The sequence below is a fragment of the Rhinolophus sinicus genome, chromosome 3 (genome assembly GCF_057876585.1).
Source record: "Rhinolophus sinicus isolate RSI-liver-muscle chromosome 3, RSI-T2T, whole genome shotgun sequence".
NCBI lineage: Eukaryota > Metazoa > Chordata > Mammalia > Chiroptera > Rhinolophidae > Rhinolophus > Rhinolophus sinicus.
In genome coordinates, this window is record NC_142503.1 from 105027086 (window position 1) to 105053220 (window position 26135).

Below are 26135 nucleotides of genomic sequence, written 5' to 3' on the forward strand. Positions count from 1 at the left end.
AGTGCCTGGTTCACGGCAAATACAGAAGGAGTGTTGACTGAATTATAATGAAAACAAAACACACAAAAGCAATGCCCAGGTCATCTCTGTTAATTAAGCCCTGCGATCCAGAGGCAACCCTTAAAAGCAGACACCTTTACGTGAAGCCTGCGTGCACAGCTAGGTGGTGTTTGTGCGGGACGTCCCACACAGACTGCGGAGTTCACGGCGGAGACGGTTCCAGGGGGTTCTGTATCAGACTAAAATTTTTGGGGGGAATATCGGAGAAAGACCTCACTTCTCATCTCAGACAGAGAGGAGAGGTCTTAGTTTACCAAACTGAGCTTAATTAACGAGTGTTACCTTTAAGTTTCAGAAAGGCTTTCTAGAAGTGCAAGTCTGAGAGGAGCATGATACAGATGGGATTAAACCCTGCCTCTCCTGCCTTTCTTCTGAGTGACCTTGAACTAGTCAGACATTTTCTCTCTGACCCTCGAGTTTCTCAGCCACAAATGGTAACAGTACAGGTCTCCCACACGGGCTGTGATGAAGCTGAGAGGGAACGCTGTGTGGGAAATGCTGCCAGGGAGCATGGCATGCGGAATGCAGTCTGCCATCTTTACGGAGTGTTTGTGAGTTGCCCACACTGTAGGAATTAGCAGCTTCACAGCCACCCAATGAAGCAGATGTACTATGATCCCCATTAGGGAACAGCTGAGCTACGCCAGCAGGACACACAACTAGGAAGCGGTCGAACGGGGCAGAAAACCCAGGCCTGTCTACGCCAGCGCTGAACTCCTCACTAGCATGCAATTCACAGCCTCTCAGGATGTGTTGGCTCCCATTCCCCCATCGTCGGCAGGTCAGGCTAATAGACTGGAAACAAATAAAGACCAGTACTTCAAAGAAAAAAATAACTGAGAACCGAGCACAAACTGCTCCTGGGATGTGGGTCTGCAGCCTCTGGAAGAACGTCCCTGATGCAGGCAGACTCCCAACAGGAAACCAGCGCTACTTCTCCAGCGCTTTCTGGGAAGCCCGCCCTCCACAACGTCTTTGTGACACCTGAGGGATATGACACACTCCACCCAACCGAAACAGTGGCTGTGATTTTCACAGTTGTGACGTTCATCTCTCAGGCTCTGACAACTGTCTCCAGTGGATGAAAGTTCTAGCCTTGGCAACACTCGCTGGGGGAGAGGAGGAGCCCCCCTACCTTGAAAAATCTCTGAATTAAAGCCACCAAGTCTTCCATTCCCCCGATTCCAGCCAGTTCACATGAAAACGATCAGGAAAACTGGCCACTGTAGGTGAGTGTAAGGAAGCCCCCTGGGAAGGAATGCCTACCTGGTAGCGGGCTCTTTGGTGACCAGTGGCGACAAAGTTACCTGCAGTCACCCTCAATGGCAGTGGCCACTGCCCTCATACCCTGACTTTGCAGAAGCCGAAGAGGGTTCTCTACAGTCCTGTGCTTGGATTCTGGGCAGCAGGGACTCTCTCTGCATGGCGTTTTTGCCATACGTTTTAGGAATGGAAGAAACCCATTTGGTTCTGGTGTCATATAAGGGAAGGTCCTACAGTAACAGCTGTTCCTTCCAGCTCCCTCCAGTCTGCAGGTGTCCATTCCAGAAACTGAGGGGTAGACTCTCCTACGAGGTCGGACTGTCTCCAATGGCACGGGTCTGAGTTGCTGCAGGGCTGCATGCACTGCCGACTCTCCTAACATGCTCCTCTCCCCACCCTTCCCCTTCGGCCATCCCAGGGCCACAGCCTTGGGCATGGAGAGAGGGAGGACTTGGTTGAATGCTGCTATGGAATCTATGGCCAGGACCTGCAGACTGAACTCCCCATCCGTCCGGAACCTCCCCAGGCTGCCACCGCTTTTACTCAGCCCCCGGGGAAGGCCACCCTTTGTGGAGAGCTTTTCTGAGCAGAAGGGCAGAGGGCAGGGTGCCCAGGCGCTGGGGTCCCGGCTGCACCCAGGCTGCGCTGTCCAGAGACCTGCCCTCCTGCACTAGATCTCAGTTCCTGGCTCTTGCCTTCCTGTGGGGCCCCAGTCTTCCACCTGATCCTTCCTGACCCTGACTGCAACTCTCTCACACACCCATGCCCAGCCTTTCCACCCATGCTGGGCGTTAGAGCTATAATTTAATGAGCACCTCCTATGGACTGGGCAATATAACTACAGAGGGTGCCAAAAAATGTGTACACATTTTAAGAATGGAAAAAAACTGTATTAAAATTGTAATACAGTGAATGACGCTAGTTTTCATTTAATGAATGCCATCTTTTTTTTCTTTCTTTTATTTTTATTGGGGAATACTGGGGAACAGTGTGTTTCTCCAGGGCCCATCAGCTCCAAGTCATTGTTCTTCAATCCAGTTGTGGAGGGCGCAGCTCAGCTCCAAGTCCAGTCACCGTTTGTAATCTGAAGTTGCAGGGGGCGCGGCCCACCATCCCATGCGGGACTCGAACTGGCAACCTTGTTGTTGAGAGCTCGCGCTCTAACCCACTGAGACATTAGGCCACCCATGATTAACGCCGTCTTTTGAGCGAACATCATACTACACATTGCTGCCATAATTCAATTCAACTTCGAAAAGTAATACATAGATAACATCTCTTAAAACGTGCACATTTTTTGGCACCCCTGGTATATTATTTCATTTAAATACATAACAATCCCATGTGATAGGTATTATTATTACTCTCATTTGAAGGATTAAGCCCCTGGGGCTCAGAGATGTTAAGTAACTTTCCTAAGCTCGGGATTTCTGGGAGAGCTCCAACAAACACTGACATGATTTTTTAGAGTGTGATTTGTAGTGTGCCTGTGTGTGTGTGAGTTCATGAGATAAAGGTCTGATATGAAAGCAAGTGGACTCAAGAAGTTCCCGGATATAGTCCAGCTAAGTAAATTCTATGTGTTCATCAAGGATGCATTCCAGCCCTACCTGCTCCGTGCAGCCTTCCCTAACTGCTCCACCGCACCAGGACTCCCCAGCTTCCTGAACTCTGGTCACAGGTTCACTCCTTTCTACCACGTGCAGTGTCCGTGGGTTTGCCACTCATCCACTACCACGGTGTCAGGCCCCGAGAACAGGGACTGTGGCTTCTCATGGTTTGAACCCCCCTGGTGTCCAGGACTAGACGCAAAGATTTCCCTGGTTAAGAACATGACACACTGCAAGAAAGAGTGGCAGTTCATTTTCAGCCTTCACCACCAAATCCCATCCACTTTGCAAGACGTGGCTTAAACTGTCCAACCAACAAGCGGCTTTTGCAACCACGTCTCCTAGAAGTGAGCCGCCTCGTCTTCAAAATGCCTATTTCAAAACTATCCATTTCAGTACAAAGAACTTTAGTGCCTGATTCCCAGAGGCCTACTTAGAATTCTGGTTCTGGTGCTGTTGGAGTGGCTGATGTTAAGCAAGTCCTGTCACTCCTCTGAGCCTCGGTCTCCCTGTCCGTATGGTGGAATGAACTGTAAGTGTCATACTGCGTTTGATGTAGTGTCTGCACAGAAGACACGCTCCACAATGGTAGCCATTATCAGTGCCATTACTGTCTCATCATACTGCCTCATAAGGAAGGCACTTACATACATGCCTTTTCTAACTTTCTAGAGCAGTGGTTCTCAAACTCTGGAGTATGTCATTTAACATGAAGCTATCTAGGTCCCACCACAGGCCTATAAAACAGAATCCCCCTTAGGCAGGGAGATGGTGAGGACCGGGCAGCTCTACTTTTAACAAGACTCCCCACTGCACCGCAAGGGATGCTGATATGTGTTCACCAAACTCGGGAAATTTTGCTAGGCTATATTCGATTCCCAAATTCTTTTCCATGGAACCTGGAGGTTTCAAAGAGATTCCCAACCGTTGCTGAATTGGAATTATATCGTTTTCTGAGCACTATTCTTCAAGATTCAGATGTTGGTTTGGGATGTGAGCAGCGTGTTAAGATTTCTAAAAGATGGGCAAAGGATTCTAATGGTCAGCCAGGGTAGAAACCACGGCTCCCCATGATCTAGACACCAGGCTTTCATAGTGATGCCTCTGAGACTTCACCCAGAGCAGCTCAGGTTTTGTCTGTGTGACAAATGGAGCCCCCATCTAAGACTGACTTTGCACAAAGGATTCTTATGCTTAAAAAAAAAAAGTTTGCAAACAGCTGCTGTAGCCGGTCAGTAAGAGCCCTGAGGCCCCCAACCTGGTTTTCATACCTTTGTGTCCGTCCCACATAGTAAATGCTTAATAAATATTTGTTGGAAGGTTCAATAGTTTTGTTTTGTTTGTTATCTGGCTCCAGTTAAGTTTTCAGTTGCCTAGCATAACAACCTAACAGTTTCTTAAACATCTAAGCCCTAAGAGCCTTCGCCTCAAACCTCAAACCTGAAACAGAGAGCGAGGCAGACAGCCATCCAGAGAACATGCTGACATTCCTTGTGGGGTCACATATACTCTGCAAGTTCCTAATGACTGATAAATATAAGCAAATGTGATTTTCATCAGCCGGGAAGAGCGTGACATTTGTCAGCAGCACAGGTCTCCCAGGCTAATATTTGGATTATTTCATCTGAAACTGTCAAATTACAAGAGCATGATAAAAACTCATAGGAACTTCATAGTAAACAGTGACTGGCCCCCTGTCAATAAGTTAGAAGAAAAAAATGTCCTGCTGCCAAAACCCATGGGCCGGAAAGCCCGCAGCCCAGGCCTGCAGCCAACGAGAGCCTGTTCCCGGGGCAGCTCTTCTAGGTTCTCGACCACAGAGGCTGGAAGGGAAGTCCCCGAGTCCTCCAGGGATCTGAGTCGGCAGCATCTTCAAATCTCCGCTTTTCCACGGCCTTAGCATTCTGAGGAGTCACTTAACATCTTCGGGCCTGATTCCTCATGTGTAACATCTGCTTCCTCAAGTCCTTAGACTTGACTGCCTGGGTTCAAATCCTAACTCTTTCCATACCAGCTGTGCAGCCTTGGGCAAGTTACCCCATTTCTCTGGGCTTCCGTGTCCTCACCTCTAAAGTGAGGATATTAGCATCTATCTCACAGGGTTGTCAGTATAAAGTGACAGGAACAGTGCCTGACATAGAACAGGCAATCAACAAACCTTAGCTATTATAAATCTCCCATTCTAAAACCCAGAGTTTCGAAAAACAACTTTTTGTCTTTCCTTTTCTTTTTTTATGTTTTTCTCAGTTTGGTGTCAAAAATCATTGGGCAGCCAACCTGACCTTAACAGACGTAAGGCTATTGGTCTCTTTTACCCGATGTGATGTGAACACTCAAATATTTCACTGCGGAGGTAATCATGTGTTTGATTACGTGAAATATGCCCTGAGTTACCTTTCTAAAACCTGAACAGCTCTGAATTTTAAAACACACTGGCTATCAGCATTTCCAAGAAGGGACTGGGGAGCTGTGCTATATGGGGTGCGATCAGGATGACAGGAGATGGCATATGTCAACTCCTCCACTTTAATAGCAGACTTTCAGTCCCAGAGTGACACTGGAGGGCACTCAGGTTTCTATGCAGAAAGAGAGAAGGAGGCTCTCCCAGCTGATCCCTCTCCTTGCTTTCCCACTGACAGGTCATGCCAGGCCTCTGAACTCTCAGCAATTCACGTCTCTCTTCCATCAACTCAAATGTGGTTCGTCCTTCAGAATTCAGCTAAAGCATCTTCTCTGTGAAATTGTCTCCTCTCCCCTATCTCTTGCTGGCCTGGTCATGAGCATGTGGCTGTGAGGGTGGGTAGTCTGCCTGTCCTCTCCACCTTCAGGCAGTGGCAGTGACAGCCTACAACACTGGGCTGGGGACTCTCACGCAGCATCTAGCCACAGTGGGTAAGGGTGGTCGTCAGTGCTGATATTTGAGCTGCCAGTGACAAGAGGGGCGAGGTGGCCCACCTCACACGGTCGCCTGGGATGGGCATTAACTTGTCTTGACCACTAAATTATATATTTCTTAGGCACTGAGAGCATGTCTTATACTTTCTGTTCTTTCTGTAAATTTGTTTGGCTGTTATTGTGAATGCTTTGGTACTGGTATTTTTTCAGATTCTATCATGGGCCTAGGATACCCAAGAAATACTGTTGAATGAAAGCTCTAATCTGTAAATATCATCTGATTCATTCACTGACAAGCTCTTCTCAAGCCCTATGTTCCCACGTTTCCCATGGGCACTGCCTAGTTTGGCATATTTATACTAGCCTAGCCAGGGAAGGCTATACAACTATTTTAATGCTATTATGCCATTTCTGGACTTTATATTTTATTAAGACTCCAAAAATTGTCTAGGTCCTTAATTAGACATAGCCTCAAAGCTGTGTGCTCACTCAAAATACTTTGGAGAAACTTTCTAGAAAGCTCATGGAATCCTGAAATTACAACCTGGGAGCATGTAACACCGCAGACATTCAATTTGTCCAAGGTTTTGAAACTCCTATGAGCTCTTGGATTAAAAGGCACCTAGTCTGGGTCCTCAGGTCAAAGCCACACCGGCTGGGGCCAGGGTCTCCCTTTCCCTCAGCGCCAGGAGAGAAGCACTGGGACAGAGATCTCCCCATTCCTGGTCCCCTCCTTCACCCCTCCACAGGGCCTCCCTAAGGTTGCCGCCTAAGGGCTTCTTAGAATTAGCTTCACTTTGAAGACTATTCAGAACCACAGAGTGGGGTGGGAGTGGCCTCAACGCTTTAAAAGGCTGCAAAATAAATCAAAAGATGAAAGGAGATGTGCGGAGCCAAGAATTCCTCCCCACCCGGCAAAAGCCATGAATTAACCACGCAATCTGTGGTGCAGAGAAGCTGGAGAGGCACATTCGGGCAGGGGCAGCGTCAGGGCCAGGGACAGTGGCGAGAGGGCGGGGCCGGGAGGGCGTGTACCTTCTCTCCGCCGCGGGTTCGCGGCCTCGGGCCTGCGGGTGCCGGCTGCCCCGCAGCACCGGGCCCTGGCGGCTGGCGTCGAGGGCGGCAGGGCCGCGCGGCTCCTCGCGGCTCCGGTGCAGCGGCACCGACGTGCGCACGGCCGACACTACGTGGCCCGCGAAGGCGCGCGCGGGGGTTCCGGGCCGCGGGCCGCTGCGCCCGCGGTACGAGCCAGGCAGGCAGGGCCGCGTCTGCTCCATCACGCCGCCGCTGCAGCTGCGCGAGCAGGCGGACCAGGGGCCCCAGGCGCCCCACACTCCCGGGGCGCCGCCGCCGCCGTCCTCGGGGGCGCCCTCGGCCGCCGCCATCCGCTGCGGGACCTGCGGAGACAGAGGCCGGTTAGGGGACCAGGACACAAGCTTCTGCTTCGCCCTCAGAGGCGTTGGATAACCTGAAAGCCTTGTCCATTAAGAACAAGTAGACTCAGGGCCTGTTTTAAAATTTGAAGAACAAAATGAATATAATCCAGCCTGGGTTCTATTTGTGTTTACACCAACACACTCATAAAATATAATTTTAAATAGTTTTTTATGGAGCAAAGGCACGGGTGCTTAGGGCTCACGAAAGTCACAATGCAGTTCTTGCTTTGGGTGCTATGTATGGCCTTGCAAAGCTCAGTGTGGTGCCCTCACCTCTTCCTGAGGCTTACCCTGCAAGAGTTCCCCTTAACCTCCAGGCAGGTCCTTGGGGCTTTTAGAGCATCTGCCTAGGGTCACATCCCTGCCACCACTTCCAGCAGGGTGACTAGAAGTTTCTGAACCTCTGAGCCTCACTGTGTTCTAAAGAAGATGGTAGCTACTTCTCTCCTAGGGCTTTAAGGAGGTTTGAGTCAGGTCAACCCTGTTCATAGCACAGTGCTGGGCACTAAGTACGTATTTGTTAGTCGCCATAATGACAACTTTTCCTGCTTGCAGGGTGAATCAGAAGAGGTGAAAAATGTCAGAAAGTTCTGAAGTCCTATCCAGAGGGTGATTCTACATTCCCTTTCATTTAACCCATCGTTTCGCAGAGACCTACTATACCAGGCACGATGCTAAGCGTGGGTACACGGGGTTCCTTCATCATGCAGACATGCTCTGAGCTCCAGGTGTATACTAGCGCTGACCTGGGCCCTGGGGATGGAGAGAAAAGCACCCCAGATCCACATAAATAGCCTAGACCCAGAAGCAGAAGAGCTCTATGCAGCTAGCACAAGATTGGGGGAGGTTCCTAGGGAGATTGGCTGCCCTAGCTTGGTGAGGAGGGATGTGTGGGGGTGGGGTGTGTGGGGGTGGAAATGGGTGTTGAGAAGGCATCAGAGATGGAATGACAGTAATAGCTGTAATTACTCAGGCGCTCATTCAGTGCCAGATAACATGTAATCTCCAGGCCACACAGCACTGGTTGTTACCATCCTCACCTTTCAGAGGTAAGCTTCTCCAGCTGAGGTTCAGAGAATGGGACCTGCCCCAGTCATGTCACCACAGGGCTGGGACTTAAGTCTACCCAGCTCCTAATACCTGAAGGTCCCGCACTCCCTGCTCTCTCCCCAGCAAACAGCTGCTCTTGCACTTCTGGATGCTTCACCTGAATGTGCTTCCTTCCCGTGGGACATCATCGAGCAACATTACGACTTTTCTTAGAGTGAGGGTATTTCAGTGAACCTCAGGTTTTCCTCTGAAGTACAAAAAATGCCTCCAGATTACCTTATGCTTTTATTATTATTCTTTTTAATCTTGGATGTTGGCAGCGTTGTTTGGCCCAAGAGCTCGAAGACCTTTCACACTTGCACACTTCCTCTGTCCTTTCACACTTGCACACTTCCTCTGTCCTTTCACACTTGCACACTTCCTCTGTCCTTTCACACTTGCACACTTCCTGTCCTTTCACACTTGCACACTTCCTCTGTCCTTTCACACTTGCACACTTCCTGTCCTTTCACACTTGCACACTTCCTCTGTCCTTTCACACTTGCACACTTCCTCTGTCCTTTCACACTTGCACACTTCCTCTGTCCTTTCACACTTCCTGTGTCCCTGCAGTACCCAAGTGGCGAGAAGGTCCAGGAACTGTCTTCCCCTGTGTGTGGAACGAACCCAAGGAAGCTGATTTGCTTCATACCACATGGGAATGAGAGATGGAGCTCAGATAACCTCAGAGGGCGGCTGTGGAATTGATGAGGAAACCCACCAAAGTGCCCGAGGTAAGTGCTGGGTAAGTATTTCCACTGCCTTGGCTGAACTGGAGCGACTAAAAGCGAGGACTCAGCTCTGGGGTACAGTCCTCACCCCCAGGCACTCAGTCACCCTGAAGCCATGGGACCTGTTTGACTGGGATCACTTTCCTTCAACTACATCGCAGCGCACGGTGGGCTCTGGATGACCTTTAGAGCTTACACTGGGTTCTGAAGGTTCAGGGAGTAACTAAGGCAGGATGAGTGAGAGATGGAACCCAGGGAGCAAACAGGCTTCTCACCAGAGCATTTAGCCCAGAGCTGGAGGTCAGACAGCCAGTCCATGGGACCCCTGTTCAGAGAGCCAACGCGCGGTCAGAGGTAACATGGGGTGGAGCCAGCAGATGGGGTCAGAGCAAGGGCATGACAGAAGGTTCTGTGACAGGAAGGCTGCAGTTCCTAACCACCCATATGGGAGCAATGTGAACAGCAGATGGGGGATGCGCATAACGAATACATTCAACTCATCACCCCTAAACTGGGGGCCCAGGAGAGCAGGCTTTTTGCCCCTTTATGAATACAAAACAAACAAAAACCAAGTTTTTGTTCTTTCTTCTCTTTCCTTACATGTCCTGCTTTATTAATATCAAACTGATGGTGGATTCACTGAGATGGTTATGAAAACAAGTGCGCCTAATCAAGCCACAGTCTTGATCTATAAAGTAACCCCCAAAATGTGTGTGTAGTGGGTTGAATGGTGACCCTCCCCAAAAGATATGTCCATGCCCTAAACCCCAGAACTTGTGAATGTGACCTTGTTTTTTTCTGTTGTTTTTTTTAAAGGGTCATTACAGGTGTACATAAGTAAAGGAACTTGAGATGAGAGCATCCTGCATTTCCTGGGTAGGCCCCATATCCACTGACAAGTGTCCTTGAGACACAGAAGAGAAGACACAGACACAGAGGAGGAAGCCATGTGACCACCAAGGTAGAGACTAGAGTGATGCCACCACAAGCTGAAAGAAGCAGGGAAGGGGCCTCCGGTAGTAATTGGGAGGGGTGCGACCCTGACGGCACCTGGATTTTGAACTTCTGGCCTCCAGAATTGCAGGGAATAAATTCTTGCTGTTTTAAGCCATCCAGTGTGTGGTAATTTCTTAGAACAGCCTTAGGAAACCAAAACAGTGTGATAGTACTTCTGAGACAAGAGAGGAAAGCGCAGAGGCATTTGCCAAGCCCCGTTTGTGTGTCCGGCACTGTGCAAACAGCTCACCTGCATGGGGTTGGGCTCTGTGTGCAGGCACCACTGGGTAACTCCAGGAGACACATTATAGGGCCCCTCAGCCACTCTGGGAGGTTGGTGTTATTTTGTCTCTTTTACAGGACAGAAAATGAGACCCCAAGAGCTGCATAGCTTGTCTACCGTCCCAGGCCAGTGAGGGGCATGGAAAGGACTAGAACTGAGATTTCCTGACTCCTTCTCTAGTGTTCTTACGTCACCCCTGCAGCACGCTGCCTCCGTGATGTTGTTGGTGGAAAACAGAAGGGTGACATGAGTAGAAATAAATCTACTTTGATCGTTCTAACAGAAGGATAACTGGGATGAACAAACAAAGGCAGAAGTATGTTTCTGACACACTGGGGATTTCAGTTACCCACCACCTCCTCACTTCTCATTACCATAGGTAACTCAGGCACCGCCCATACTATTTGAATTAGACAAGCAGCTATACTAAAAATCCACTTCCTAGAACTAATCCCACCCTTAATTTATTTTTCCTTTTGCCAAATTGGGCAGGGTCCCTGGGGGGGGAGGGGGGGAAGCATGAAAACACATTCCGTCCTATTCTGTTCATAAGAATTCTCCAATTTATAGTAGAATTATGAGGAGTGACTTGAAATTCTCTCTCAGTCTCCATGGTAAGAATCTACTCACATGCTCCAGAATTGTATTTGTATAATATGCAGCCAGAAACAAAGGGGAAAAAAGGGCAGAAAAACAGAAAGGAAGGGAGAAAATGCAGAGAAAGAGAAAGAAAGGAAGAAAAATCAAAGAAAAATGAAAGGAGGGCTTTAGATGTCAGCTTCTCAGTTGCACCAACCTCCCATCCTCCCTCCTCTTCTTCCCAACCCTCCTAATGACGCCCCACTCCTCCTTTTCTGAGAGTCAAGGAGTTTTCTGTGAGGCAAGATGGGAAAATTTCCAAGCATCCTGACATATAATATTCCTAAAATTAGGACTAACTAAGACCTCTGTTAGTCAGTGACAAACAGCAAAACCAAAGAATAAATCAGGGTAAGAGACAAAAACAAACAAATAATGGAAACTCAAAGCCTTGTAGCCAGCAACATATGACTCCTTCCCTAATACACAGATGACATGTAAAAAGTGAAAGCAGAAAACCTAAGGCACTGCTAAAATGAACCCTGAACGCTGATTTTCCTCATTTATAAAGAGGTCTAACAAAGCAGTAAGAAAAAGACAAAAACCCAATGGAAGTAGGGACACAGGGCATGAACCGGTAGTTTACAGCTGTTATGGACTGAATGTATCCCCTCCAAATTAGTATGTTGAACACCTAACCCTTGTTGATGGCATTTGGAGATGGGGCAACTGGGAATTAATTAGGTTTATATAATGTCATGTGGGTGGGACGCTCATGATAGGATTTGTGTCCTTATAAGAAGAAGAAAGGCCAGAGCACTCTTCTCCCCACTAACCTCTCTCTCTGTCTCCCCCCCTTCTCTGCCACCCACCCCTGCCCTTCCCCCACCACCACCATATGAGGACATAGCAAGAAGCCAGCAATCAGCAACCAGGAACAGAGCCCTCACCGGAAAACCAAATCTGCCAGGACCTTGATCTTGGACTTCTTAAGCTCCAGAACTAAGAAATAAACTCCTGCTGTTTAAGCCACCCAGGCTATGGCATTTTGTTACAGCAGTCCCAGCTGACTAATATAATAGGAAAATATGTACAATATATGCAAACTGAATAACATCATATGTAATCAAATAAATGCAAAATAAAACAACAGAATTCCATTTCATACCCATTACATTGGTACAGATTCTAAAGTTTGACAACACTGCCATGGCAAGACCGTTCACTGCTAATGTGAGTCTAAATTGGGGCAACTTCTTTGGGGGGACCTTCACAATATCTATCAAAAATTTAAATGCACCTATCCTTCAGCCCAGCAGCTTTACTTCTAGTCACTCGCTCTATAGAGATACTCAAAACTAATGCATAAAGTTGTATAACTTGTGTTATAGAATTTCATTGCACCCTTTTTTAAAGAACAAAACGAAAACCAAATTTAGGAAACAACCTAAATGTCCAGGAATAGGAGCTTGGTTAAGTAAAATCAAATCAGTCCAAACAATAGAATACAATTTCTCTGTTAGAGTAAGGTAGACATATCTGTTAAAGTGGACAGCTGTCCATAACGTATTAATTAATGAAGAAAAAATCAAGAAGTATACTAGAACAGCATACAGAAAATAAACCTATTTGCAGATATCTCTCTTTAAGCATTAGGTTAAAACATAAACAATTGCTGATATTTGACCATTCTTTTTTTAAAGATTTTATTGGGGAAGGGGAACAGGACTTTATTGGGGAACAATGGTCAAATTGTTGTCCTTTCAATCTTAGTTGTGGAGGGTTCTGTTCAGCTTCAAGTTGTTGTTCTTTCAGTCTTAGTTGTGGAGGGCGCAGCTCAGCTCCAGGTCCAGTTGCCGTTGCTAGTTGCAGGGGGCACAGCCCACCATCCCTTGCAGGAGTCGAACCGGCAACCTTGTGGTTGAGAGGACACGCTCCAACCAACTGAGCCATCTGGGAGCTCAGCGGCAGCTCAGCTCAAGGTGCCGTGTTCAATTTTAGTTGCAGGGGGCAGAGCCCACCATCCCTTGCGGGAGTCGAGGAATTGAACTGGCAACCTTGTGGTTGAGAGCCCGTGCTCCAACCAACAACTGAGCCATCCGGGAGGCAGCTCAGCTCAAGGTGCCGTGTTCAATCTTAGTTGCAGGGGGCAGAGCCCACCATCCCTTGCGGGACTCGAGGAATTGAACTGGCAACCTTGTGGTTGAGAGCCCACTGGCCCATGTGGGAATCGAACCAGCAGCCTTCGGAGTTAGGAGCACGGAGCTCTAACCACCTGAGCCACCGGGCTGGCCCTATTTGACCATTCTTGATCTACAAAAATGCAATTCCATGGTTCATTGTGTCAAATGATTCACATGATTCAACCTAATAATATGAGTAGTTCTCTAATTCAGCAACGAAAAGAGCCCAATTAGAAAATCTTTTCCCACCAAACTGGGCAGCATGAGCGAAAAAGCAAAACGGAGTGTGGCCTCCTCACCCATCTGCCACCATCTTCATATCACTGGCCACTTGCCCCTTGGGGTCACCTCTACAGCTTGGAGCAGTTAGCAGGCCAGACCCATCAGCAGATGTTTAACAAATGACACCAAGGACAACTACCATTTATTTAATACAGAGTATGGGTCAAGCAAAGGGCTAATTGCTTTATACGTATTATCTAATTTAATCCTCAAAATAGCCACATGAAAAAGCTATTATCTATCCTCCCTTTCTAGATGAAAACCTGAGACTTAAAGAGGATGAGTCACAGAGTTAATAAAATTCCTAACAGTGTACAAGCACACACGGGACATCTCCTTTGGAGACTGCCAGCAATATTTGGGCTGATCTTTGGGTTGATTAAGATTCTGCACTGTTCACCACACGTGAAAAGAAGCCCACTAACATTTGAGTGATTTTTTTTTTAATTGGGGAATATTGGGGAACAGTGATTGTTTCTCCAGGGCCCATCAGCTCCAAGTCAAGTCATTGTCCTTCAATCTAGTTGTGGAGGGCACAGCTCAGCTCCAAGTCCAGTCGCCATTTTCAATCTTAGTTGCCGGGGGCGCAGCCCACCATCCCATATGGGAATTGAACCGGCAACCTTGTTGTTGAGAGCTGGCACTCTAACCAACTGAGCCATCCAGCTGTGCCTCCAGCAGCTCAGCAGCCCCTCATTGTCTTCAATCTAGTTGTGGAGGGCGCAGCTCACTGGCCCATGTGGGAATCAAACCGGCACCCTGTTGTTAAGAGCTCATGCTCTAACCAACTGAGCAATCCCACTGCCCCAAGAGTGATTGTTTTTAAATGGTCTCATACGCATAGATTGCTGGGCCCTAAGGAAATTCAGGGTAAAGTTATTTAATTGATCGGAAAAAGAAAACAAACAAAAATGAACAAAAGAGATCTTCCATTATGGAAGACCATATGCTGCGGTAAGGATAGGAGTAGGTAATGAAGTTCATGTTGGATGGCGTCCACCTTCTATGAAAGAAGAACTGCCCCTGAAAGAAGGGGAGGGACAAATGGGATAATTATAGAAAGAGAAGGTTATTAGGACTAGCGAAAATATCCTTTATCTTCCTGAACTGCTTTAACGCAAGCCCTACGTCTGATACTCACAAGATTCATTTCAAGGATTGTTATTTCCCTTTTGTGGATGTGGTCACTGAGGTACAGAGCGCCCCAGTGCATGAAGCATGGGCTTTGAAAACAATCATGCAAATGTGACAGTGTTGTTGGGGAGGCGAAACAATGAGGTAAAACATCACACACACACACTACCAGTCATCCAGCGGGAACATAGCAGACCTCCATTTCGTCTCTTCATTAGGAGACCTCACAGCACCAGTCAAAAGTTTTATCTGCGCAAGCAGCAGATCCAGCCCTCAAACCAAACTGGTGCCCTCTCCATTCCACTGGAGGTTTTAAAGACTAGGAGCAGGGTGGGTGTAGGGGTAAGAGAACAGCATCAAAGAGAAGCTTTTCAATGGGATTAAAGTACACAATACTACGCCATGCCTCTTTCTCCAGAGATGATAGGTCCTGCCTAGAGTGAGGCCAGAGTCAAGGGAGATATGTATATTTTGGATAAAATCCTTCAGTTCTTCTATTATCCCCTTCCTCATATAAACAACTGCTTGATGTTATCGTACCTCTCTAAATAGTCACTATGGGGCATGAGACGGAGCAGAAAAAAAAGGAAGGCATTCAGAGATGTAGGAAATCAGCACAGTCACATCCCTATGTAACGCAACGTGGGCCACGCAAAAGAAGAGGTTGTGGCAGAACTAGAGGGGCGACTGAAATCCCCCAAAGATTTTGGGTTTGCAGTTGGATGCTGTAACTAACAGCAGTTTGGGATTGGTTGTATGGAAGTGGATGTTTGGCGGGAATGTTTGTGTAAACGTGTATCAGTGGTAAGGTGTGTATGTAGGGCAGCCTGGTACTCATTCTCCTTTCCCTGGGCCCTTTAGGAATCACCTCTCCACACTGGATGAAGTGTGCTGGGAATGTGTTTCAGGGCCTTGCCAGCTGAAGCCAAGGCGTCAGTGTGGGCCGACCGGACGCTCCCTCCCTGGAATGTGAATCTCCAGGAAAGTGATCCAGAGACCACGAATGGCATGGGTCCTTCCCCCTAGCAGCAGCTCCCCTGACCCCACTGGTTATGCTCTGAAACTACAAAAGGCTCCGTGTCACACATCACTTCTGATACAGCAATTTCTGTCAAATAAAAACATTACGGTGTGTCCTCATCCACCTTATTCACCGAATCTAGCATGAGTGACTTCTCCAAAAGTCAAAATGACCATGAAAGATAAATGTCTTGAATCAATTCAGCACATCGAGGCAGTGACGACAGTGCCACTGAAGACACTCACGAAAGAGGACTTCCAGAACTGTTTCAGAAAGTGGCAAAAACAATGGGATAAGTGTGTTCAAAGCAAGGAGGAGTATTTGAGGGGGATTAATGACAAGATGGCTTTTACTGTAATAATTTTTTTATTGAAACATTCACCATATTGTTTGCTCACACCTCGTATTTCTCTTGCTCTTGGTGTTGCCTCTGTACCCACCTGTCTCCTGGCTCATTCTGCTAAATTCCCCAATGCTTATGTTAGTTTCTGTTGCTTGCAGTAAAGAACCCTAAATCATATCTAAATGATTGCAAATATCATAATATACAGATAAAGTTTGGTAACCAACACAACGTGAAATAAGCCAGTCTACCTTTGGGCCAGGGCTTGGAGGAGAGAAGGCAGCAATTGGGATAGCCCCAGGCGGTCTGGCCTGGCCAGAAGCCTAGGGAATAAGGGAGTCCGGGGCTGGAGGATTCGAATGGAGACAGCAGTTGACCACTGTGAGCGTAACCAGGAAAACAAGGTCTCCCTGAAACAGGATGGACTAAGCAAATGAGGATCACAGGGACAGACAGGAAGTGATCTTAGAGAAGAGCAGGAGAAGCAGCAGCAGAGCCATTGTGGCTGTGTTTTATTTCATCATCATCTTTTTAAGGGGGATGAACACATATGACTATAATAGAAGGGCACTCAAATAAATGAGGGCTTAATAACTCAATGAAATATCACAATCATGAACAACACAGAGCAATACAGAAACGGTCTTGTAACACAATATTAAGTGAAAAATGCCAAATACAAACTTGTAACTATACCATGATTATAATAATATAAAGAGTCTGTAGGCATATGAACAAAGCCTGGAAGGGGACATGGAAAAATGAAAACATATGATCTGTTACTGAAGCTAGACCCAGGGTAAGTTTTCTTGTAATTTAAAAAAAGTTCAGTCATGGTTACAATATTGCTTGCTCAATAAATAAAAATAAATAGATTAAATGGAGAAAGATTCAGAACAGATTTTGGGGGGTGTGAGGCGTGGAGTAAACCAAGAGTTGATGGTAGTCCTTGTCACAGAAAGCCCGGAATTTCTCATCACCACCAGTAAATCCGTAACTAGGAACAGCTCTAAATGTTTTCAATGTATTTGGTTTCGGTCCTAATGTAAAATCATGTAAGATTTCACTGGTTTCTAATTTTCTTTCTACAAAATTAAACCCACCATCTGTTCTTCATAGAAAACAAGTCACATGCAAAGTCTGAAATTCTCAAGTCTCATTCTAGGAGAGACTGGAAAAAGGAGGTTTGGTTTTAGCCACATAACCAAGTTGACACCCTAAAGCAAACATTACAAAAATACATTTTGGAGTGTAAGCCCCACGAGCAGAGTTTTGGACAGCTGAGAGCAAATGTAAGCGGGAACATACGGCTGGCAGCACAGCTAGGACATCTGTTACCTGGGACCCTGTGCAAGAGTACAGGGAGATGGTGCCACTTGACAAAGAGGGTCCAAACTCAAACCAGATCTAAGTGAGGGGCCACCAGGATGGTTTCCTCTGAGACACAAATTCAACCTTACATCTCAATCACCTCCCCTGACTCAGACACAACACAATGCAAAGGTCCCAAAGCTGACCTCTCAGCATGAGCGTCAATGCCAGCAGATGCAAAGCAACAGGTAAGAACATCACCAATAAGGGAGACTGGAGCCTTGACCATTGGGTCAGAATCCCACACATAGTCATTTATACAGGAATGAGTTCTACACATGCATTTCAGGAACACTCCAAAGGCTGCGTTTGCACGAAACCATGACAGAGGAGTGAGTGGAGGCCAAGGCAGAGATAGAGAAAAGGGGAAAGAGAAAGACCAAGTCTTAGCTAAAGCACGAGCCATAGAGAGGAGAAAACCACTGAGTGCAGCCATCCAAAAGCTAAGCGGGTGGGAATTCAGTTGCCCTGCAAACGAGCTCTGTGCACAGGGCCTTAAATGCTCTCTCTCTCAAGACCTGTGTCCTCCCAGGTGGGGAATCCTTACAGGAACAATCTCAGATACGTGACACTCTACCATATGCACCCATATATATGGTACTGAGTATACAGTCTGACCCAAACACTGGAGAACATCACAGATGGACCCTCATTCTCCTGTTCCTAGTTCTGTGTTGTCTCTCCACCTGTGACCCCCAGGGTACCTGCAGCATAGTCAACCTCACATCTACTTGAGGTATGCAGATTCCTGGCTCCTACATCACACCTAGTGAATAAGAACCTCTGTGGTGAGGCCGAGGAATAAGCATGTCAAACAAGCTTCCCCAGTGATTTGAATGCAGCCCCTGGTGTGAGAATCATTGGCTACCCGATACCTCAAAGAGGAAAGCACTCCACTGAGCTTACCCTCCAGGCTTTGGACTTCCACCATACGCCACTGCTACTTCCTGAACCCCAGAAAGCTCTGGCCACATTATTTTATTACCCTCAAGTTGCCTGCTTTTTGGTCCACCCCTTCTGCTTCTGCCATTCAAGTTGAGGCCAACCCAGAGTTTATCGTATGAGACAGGAAAACATTGGCGGAGTGATACCTGCCTCACATGGGATCCACGCCAACCAGACTCCATTTGAAATGTACTTTTATAGCAGCAACAGGAACTGTAGAAAGATGAAAGAAGAGGGAGGGGAAGTCTCATGGGAGACCCTGGACTGGGCCCTGTGTTCCGGTCCCGTCTGCTGTGACTCACTCCGAGCTCTGGGGCGAGCCTGCCTTGTGGCTCTAGACTACGGTTTCCCTATCAGTAACATGAGCCGGTTGGGCTTGATGAGGGCCGGGGTCCCTTCCAGTGCTAACAGGCTCTGATTTTTCCTGGAAGAGCGCTTACATTCCTTGCCATGTATTGATTCCCTCCTAGAACCACAAGAGAGCGAGGCAATCCCACAGGTTGTGCTGAGGGTTACCCACTGCCAGCAAAGGACAGGCTCTATGTACAGAAGATCTTCCCTAAATGCAGTGCAAAGGAGGCCCGGATGCGTGGCCATCACATTCAAAGGCAGGGCCCCGCCAAAATGATGGAATGAGGTAAATATTTGGATGTGGTCGACATAATCGGGAACACTCCCACTTCTGAAACTGACCTGACTCTTTCATCACCAGCCACATGGAAACCGTCCTCTGTTCTAACCAAAAAATAACGCAGAGCATGTGCCTGGGTACAGAGTCTGCCTCGTGTTGCTGCACAGTTACTCAGGAAACAGAAGCAGATGTCTGTCTGTTCGATGCCTGGGTGGGTTCTTTTGTTCCTGTGGCGAGTCCATTTGGCCTCACCCTCTCAACAGCAATTGCCTACCTGCAACCCAAGCCAAGCAGGACAGTCAAAATAATGAGTAATCCACACAGTGAAGAGTGTGGGGAACAACAATCTTCCAGCACAGGATTCAGCCTGGTGACTTGGCCACCTGCAGCTGGGTCAATAGCTAGCCCTCTCCAGAAAGTGGCTGGAGCCACCAGGCTCCTGAAAGACAGGCCATGCAAAAGCCTGTCACTGGAATGTTACTGTCCGCATCCAGCACAGAGTATACCACACAGTAGGTGTTCTACAAATACTTTGCTGCACACAGATTGAGGCTGCACACAGATTGAGATGAGACCCTATTCAGATTCCCTGCCTCAGTCTTTTCCTTGCCCACTCAGGTCTCCTCATGCCACCAAAGCTGTTTTTCTGAAATCTGGCACTGCTGTGTTACTCCCTTGCTTATCAATGTCTCTTGAGCTCTCATTTTCCAAATGATGAGATCCAAACTTATTCTTTGACGTGGCATTTGAAGCCTTTCATAATCTGGCCTCAGCCTTCCTTTCCAGCTTCAACTCCACCACTGCTCTCCCCCCAGCCCCAATGCTCACACAGAGCACGACGACGCAGGATATGCCCTTTCTCTTTCTGCCTTCACCATGCCGCTCTCTCAGCTCCAATGTTCTCTCCCTTCTCCTCTTCTTCTCTACCTGTGAACTTCTAACTCAGCTCCTAAGACCTTTCCCACCCAGGTCAAACGGTCTCGCTCCCAAGCTCCAGAGCCATTACACACATCCCTCTCCACAGCACCTGCCACCTGGCACTATAATTATCTGTGCGTACAACCATCTCCCAAACAACACTGTGAGCTTCCCAAGGCAGGGATTACGTCTTACTTACCTTTGTGTTCCATCTAATCTCACTAACAGCACCTCATACAGAGTCTGTCTCCTGGCAGGACCTCAGGAAATATGTGATGGATGGATGAATAACACATGGTTGAATGAATGACAAATGTATCCCGTCTGCTTGATTCTCTGCCCATTTGCTCTGGGAAATGTCAAACACCTCCTCTCTCCATAACAGCCCATGTCATGGCCATTCAGGCACTTGGCTGGTAATCTCCGGTACCTCTACTGTTTTCCTTGTTCCATGTCCCTATAGGACAAGAGGCTGACGATCCAAATGATAGTTCTCCTGTCTCTTCAAAGTAATGTCCTCAGCATTTCATCCCTGAACTACCTCCTGCTTGTTAAAACTTTCTCTCTCCTTGACTCCAGGACGCCATACCATCCTGGGTTTCCTCCTAACTTTCTAGCTGTCTTCTCTTCTCCTGATTGAGTTCTTCTTCTATCTGCTGGCTCCTCCCCTACTCTTTTATCTGCTCTTCAAGTGCTAGGGTTCCATTCTGGGCCTTCCAATCTTATCCAACCCTTATCGCAGGGTAATACTGTAGCATCAACAATAATCTTCATGCTGATGTCTCCCTTATTCATAGGTAGCCCCAAACTCTCTCCCAAGCCCTATTTACATGTATAGTTACATTCCCAATAGCCAACTCGACGTATCTACCAGGATGACGCATGGGACTTCTGTACTCAATACGTCACCTAACCAGGATCTGAATATCTGCTCCATCTTCTGAACTCTCAATTTTCTGGTTCATCTTCCACTCCCCTGCTCCAAATGCACACAAAATTCTACCAGTTTTACCTCAAAAGTATCTCTGAACTCTTTCCCTTTTTCTCCATCCTCATGGTCCAGGGTTGGATCAAGGCCTTACTTCCATTTGCTCTTACCTGGTCTCTATCCCTCCAATCCCCCTTTCCCTACTTCCAGAATTACACTCTTAAACATCACATCACCCAAGTCCCATGTTTATTGACCTCCTTGAGCTCCCCTTTGTCTCCAGGACTAAATCCAGTCCCCCAACCTGGCTCAGTAGACCCTTTGCCCTTTGGCTTCTGCCTAGCCCCACAGCTTCCCCTGGCAGCACTTTCCCATTCTTAACTTCTCACTCACCCACACCAAGCCTTTACACCACTCTGTGCTTCAGACAACCCATGGCAGTGGCCTTGAAAACCCTGCCTCACCCCCAACCTAGTTCACCTGGTAAATTCCTGCTCATCCTTCAAGACCTACTGAATGTCACACCGTCTGTGTAAACTACCCCAGCTCCCCAGGCAACGACAGTTGTATCCTTTAGACACCACAGCATTTTGAGCACATTTCACTATATTCCATTATAACTTCCGTTTGTATGTGTCTCATACCCCAAGTTGTGAAACAAAACAAGGTATAAATCTCCCATGTTAATTTAGTCATATGTTGTTTTTATTTGTTTGTTTGTTTGTTTTTTAAGGAGGGTGCAGATCGCAGTGGCCCAAGAGGGAGTCAAACCAGTAACCTTGGTGTTATCAGCACCACACTCTAACCAACTGAGCTAACCGGTCACCCATCTCCTATGCTAATTTAAAAACAGAGTAAATAGAAAACTGAAAACAAAACAAAAAAAAAATTCATATTAACAATATTGATTTCATGTGATGAATCGTTAATGGAACTAAATAGACATTGTTGGGTGAGACCGTAGGAGGTATGTAAGTCTTTGAAGTTTCTCTTATTGACTAGATTCTTTTAAATTTGAGCACAATGGACCATTGTTTGTGTTATTTTTTTCCTTTTGAAAAATGAACTTGGTTTAAACCACCAATCCATTATATTGAAGGGCCAATCTATAGGGCTCAGAACATTTTAAATGCTGCTTAATGAAAAAAATTCACTACCATTTACCACTGCACTTACTGCTAACAAGCTATTGTGAGCTGGGCCACAAAAGATAGAACCTGGCAATACAGCTGAAGGTGGACATGGTTCCAAGCTCTGCAGAACAGGGTTTGGGGAGATTGGTGCCCTGCCTCGTATCTGAATATCTCCATCCTTTTATGGACTCGAAAATTTAAAAAACTCTTCTCTCTAAAATGAAGGTATTTAGTTAATAAACTATCACATTATGTAGCATAGACTCAGGTTGATATTTTTAGGTTATCATCAAAATGAAATTCTAAATTTAAAAAAATGTAATTTAAGTTGCTGACCACCAAGAATATACCCAAGATTCCAGGACCCACGGGTACTCAGTTTACAAATCACTGTTTTAATTTTAAAGAAAAATTGCAGAGGAGGCTGGAGCCAGGATTTGCCTCCAGGTTGGGCGGCTCCAAAGCTCAGTGTCTTCTCTCTGCCCCATGGCGCTTCATTCTCAAGAACACTGGGTACCAAAGGGCTTAAAGTTCTACACAATTGTCAGTTCTGGCTTTGGTTGTTATTACTCATATATGTAAAAGAACAAACTTTAGAAGAGGAACGGGTGTATTTTAGGAAATGCCCTGTCTTGCACAACACAATACCTCTGTGAGGAGATAATAATCATATCAATTCTTCCCACATATTTAAAAGGTTACAACTCAAATCTGGTATAATGTGACTGAGGAGAAGATATTTACATGCTCCACAGGAGCAGGTCATGGCAATAGGTAAGTAGGAAGCCTAGGCCCCTCCAACAAAGGAAAAGGAGCTGATGATCAGGGACCCAGGTACAAACGTGATTTGAAAAGCTCTGCTTATTCAGGTACCCTTGAGCAGCCATCCCTGAGTGAGCTGCGATAGGCTGGGCAGCAAACAAAATTCTCAACTGTATCATTTCCAAAGTCCATTGAAATTATCTGGTTACCCTTTTGAGATTCTTCCAATCATACCTAATGACTTATAAAATCTATCTCCCCATGCTGAAATAGCCTCGCTTTGATTCTTGAAGAGGGGCAATTAACACGTACTGAGCCACCCCATGGGCCATCACTCTTACTAACTTACCTGATTGAATCCTCCTAGCTGGCTCCGCCTATCAATCAGACCTTAATTCAGATGTCACCTCCTCAAAGAGACTTCACTGGCCACACCATCTGAAGTAGCGAATGCCCATGGGCACACGCGCACACACACATGCATACACACTCACGTACATACACACGTGCATACACACACGCACACGCACACTGTCTCTACTTTGCCCTGCTCCACCTTCCTCATCGCAGTTATTACGGTCTGAAGTGCTCTCATTTGCTTACTTGTTTACGATCTGTTCCTCCCACCCGACATAGAAATGGCTCATTGTATAAGAGGATCTTGTGTCTGTTATTCACTTCTAGTCCCAACCCCTATAACAGAGCCTGGCACATCGTAGGTGCTCAATGGACACACCCTACTAGGTAGGAAATATCTCGCTGTTATAACTGAGAAGCTGATGTAATCTGCGTACAGTTAGGCTGCTGGGAAGCGATACAGTCAGAATTCAAATGGAGATGTACCTGCTCCAGGAGCCAAGATGCCAGCAACCCAGGTTTCCCTCACTGGGGTTGTGAGAAGTGCACCAAGGGACACCAGACAGACCAGAAAAAATATGTGCCATCTTCCCAAATGACCAATTTCCTCAAGAGTTAACAAAAAAAGGAAGGTGTGTGCATGAGAGTTTTGTCCTAATGTTAAGTAAGTTAAAACACTGTTTCAAAATTAAAACAATCAGTTCTATTTGGGGACAGAATGTCACATGTCCATGAATGTTTAAAGACAATAGCAGACCTCAAGGAAATTCTGAGCCTCCAGTAGGCCACTTAGGGCTACCCCAGAGGCTGGATTGTACATGGATGTGTGTGCGTGTGGTATGCGTGTGCAATCTTCTGATGGTGGGACACCTGGAGGGGAGACATTTGGGAAGCCCCAAACCATGCTGACTGCCACCCAAAAATGCTGGGGTTGAAATGCTTTAGCAGAGAGGAAAGTATCCAAGGGATGACCACCCTACAGTGATCTTCAAAGCCATGAAGAATGTTTCTACAGAGAGAAAAGTCTGGGAGAGAAGGCAAAAGCACAGACATCGTCAAAATCGACTGTTTCCAAGGGCGGTTGCAAATTCGCCTTCCCAGAGTAGTTCAAAAAAGAACAGATTTGTCTTTCTGGGGTGGTGTAGGTGTGGTCTTGCCCAAAAGAGAAAATCTCTGGAAATTACTTCCATCTAGAGATCTCTGTGGTCTAGACCACCAGCAGAAGCCAAATTGGGAAATTGGGAGCTCTCCCCAGCTGTTTCTGGAATGATTAAAAAAAAAGAAAAAAGGGGGGGGGGGGCTCATAATAGTCGCTGGCTTAATCTGAAACTTCTGCCCCCAGACAGTCCCAGAAAAGGTTGCCTGGCCCAGAGTCCTTGCTCAATCAGGGAACAGAGCACCACAGCAGTTCTCAGCTCCTGGAGGTGAACTGCTGCCTGTCAGGTGAGCAGGAACACTACCTGCCCATATTGACATGGGTCATGCGTACGGCAGAGAAGGGGCCCCTCTCTGCAGCACTCATAGGTTTCCCCAAACATTTAAAGTCTCCCTGGCTCTGAACCAAAAATCCCTCTCAGAGCCAACAGCTTACAGCCCATTAAAAACCCTGTGCAAACGCAAACACTCTTTCCATTAGACAAGGAAGAAACAAGAACCACGTCTTGGGACCGAACTAGCAGTTGTTGAAACTAGACTAGGGGCTGAAATCCCTGGAGAGGAAATATCACTGTATTAAAAACCACAACGATTTCCAATGCTCACAGGCAATTACATGGGAGACCAAAGGTGCCGCTGGAAGTGCTGCGAGGGGAGGCTCATTCTACCACATTCAGTGAGGTACTGGTTTGGGGAAACCAGAGGCACCTTTGGATTTTCGAGCTGCTTGAGGCTTGAGCCCTGGTGTGTTTAATAGTGAGATGACTACCTTAGTCTATGGATAAAGTCATTTAATCCACACCCCAAGCCTGGGAGATCAGCATCATCCTCATTGTATCCACAAGACAGTCACTAAGTGGTTAGAATCCCAGATGCTGACTGGATCACATTTGTTGATGAGCAGAGCACCATTCTGAAAGCCTCCGTCCTCCTTGCCCTTGCTTCTACTCCATGGAGCCCTCCATCTCCTTCTTTACAACCACTTGAGAGTGTTGGCCACTGCTCTGGGCTTAAAAAAGACAGTCTCCATTTAGGCTACAAGTCCAAGCCATATAATACACTTGAGCTTTGTCAGAACTCTCCATTGGGAGTCCTTAGGCACCTACCCAGATAAAGTGTTTTCTGGCACTTTATCCACAATGTAAATCTTTATACTGTGAATTGGATATAATGGAAATGATTAAAAATGAACACAACCCCCATCACATGGATATTGGCCCTACGAGGTTCCCATGGGACGGGCCTGGGGCACAGAAGGAGCTACCACGCTCACGGCACAGCACAGGCACCAACGTGGCATCTCATCCTTCTTTTGTTGGTGGCTGAGAAGGGAGCTGCACTGAGGTTTGATTTTGTGCTTCCTGTGTTGACATCTTATTTCAATTTTCTACTTTATCGATTATAACAATGGACTATGATGACAATGGCCTATCAATGTTACCAAAATAGATTCGATAGCCATTCAAAATACCTTATGAATTAAATTCTTACAGAAAAAATTATTTTGTTATTGCAAGTATAAAAGCCTTGAACACAACCCTTTTCTTTCTTCAGAACAACGGCTTTGATCACTTCATGTTTAGCCAAGGACCTCTCAGGAACAGAACAAAGCATTACAACGAGACACACCATACGTCATTTCCCATCTGTTACTGTCTCGGGGTCTCTCTCCCTTGGGAGCCCCACAAGCAGAATTGAGGCATTGCAGGGTCTCTGGCCATCACACCATTCCGTGGTATGACAAGCTCACGAGGACACAGCGCTATGTCATACATGAGGGTCTCTAAGTCACACAGCCAAGGAGAAGCATACCCGGGATACCAGCCCAGGATTTCTCGTGCTCTGTCCACCACCCCTGCCCCCAGTCAACCAGACATTCAAGGTCAGAGAGGCCGCAGACCAGCCTGTCTGGGACAACAGGGACACAGCAAGCAACAGAGTGATGTGAGGAGTGATGGGGTTTCTGGCTGAAAGAATAGCCACCAGAACGAGAAAAGCATGGTGGGCCCAGGAATGGGGAGGGGGCTCTG

At 47.0% G+C, this 26135-nt stretch overlaps 1 protein-coding gene across 1 annotated transcript in view; it reads right to left on the bottom strand.

Moving 5' to 3' along the window:
- Positions 1-26135, bottom strand: part of THSD4 (thrombospondin type 1 domain containing 4) — a 583467-nt gene that overhangs the window by 493029 nt on the left and 64303 nt on the right. Inside the window, exon 4 of the mRNA XM_074328210.2 lies at positions 6864-7225. Coding sequence (XP_074184311.2) covers positions 6864-7225 — 362 coding nt within the window. The remainder of the gene's footprint in view (positions 1-6863; positions 7226-26135) is intronic.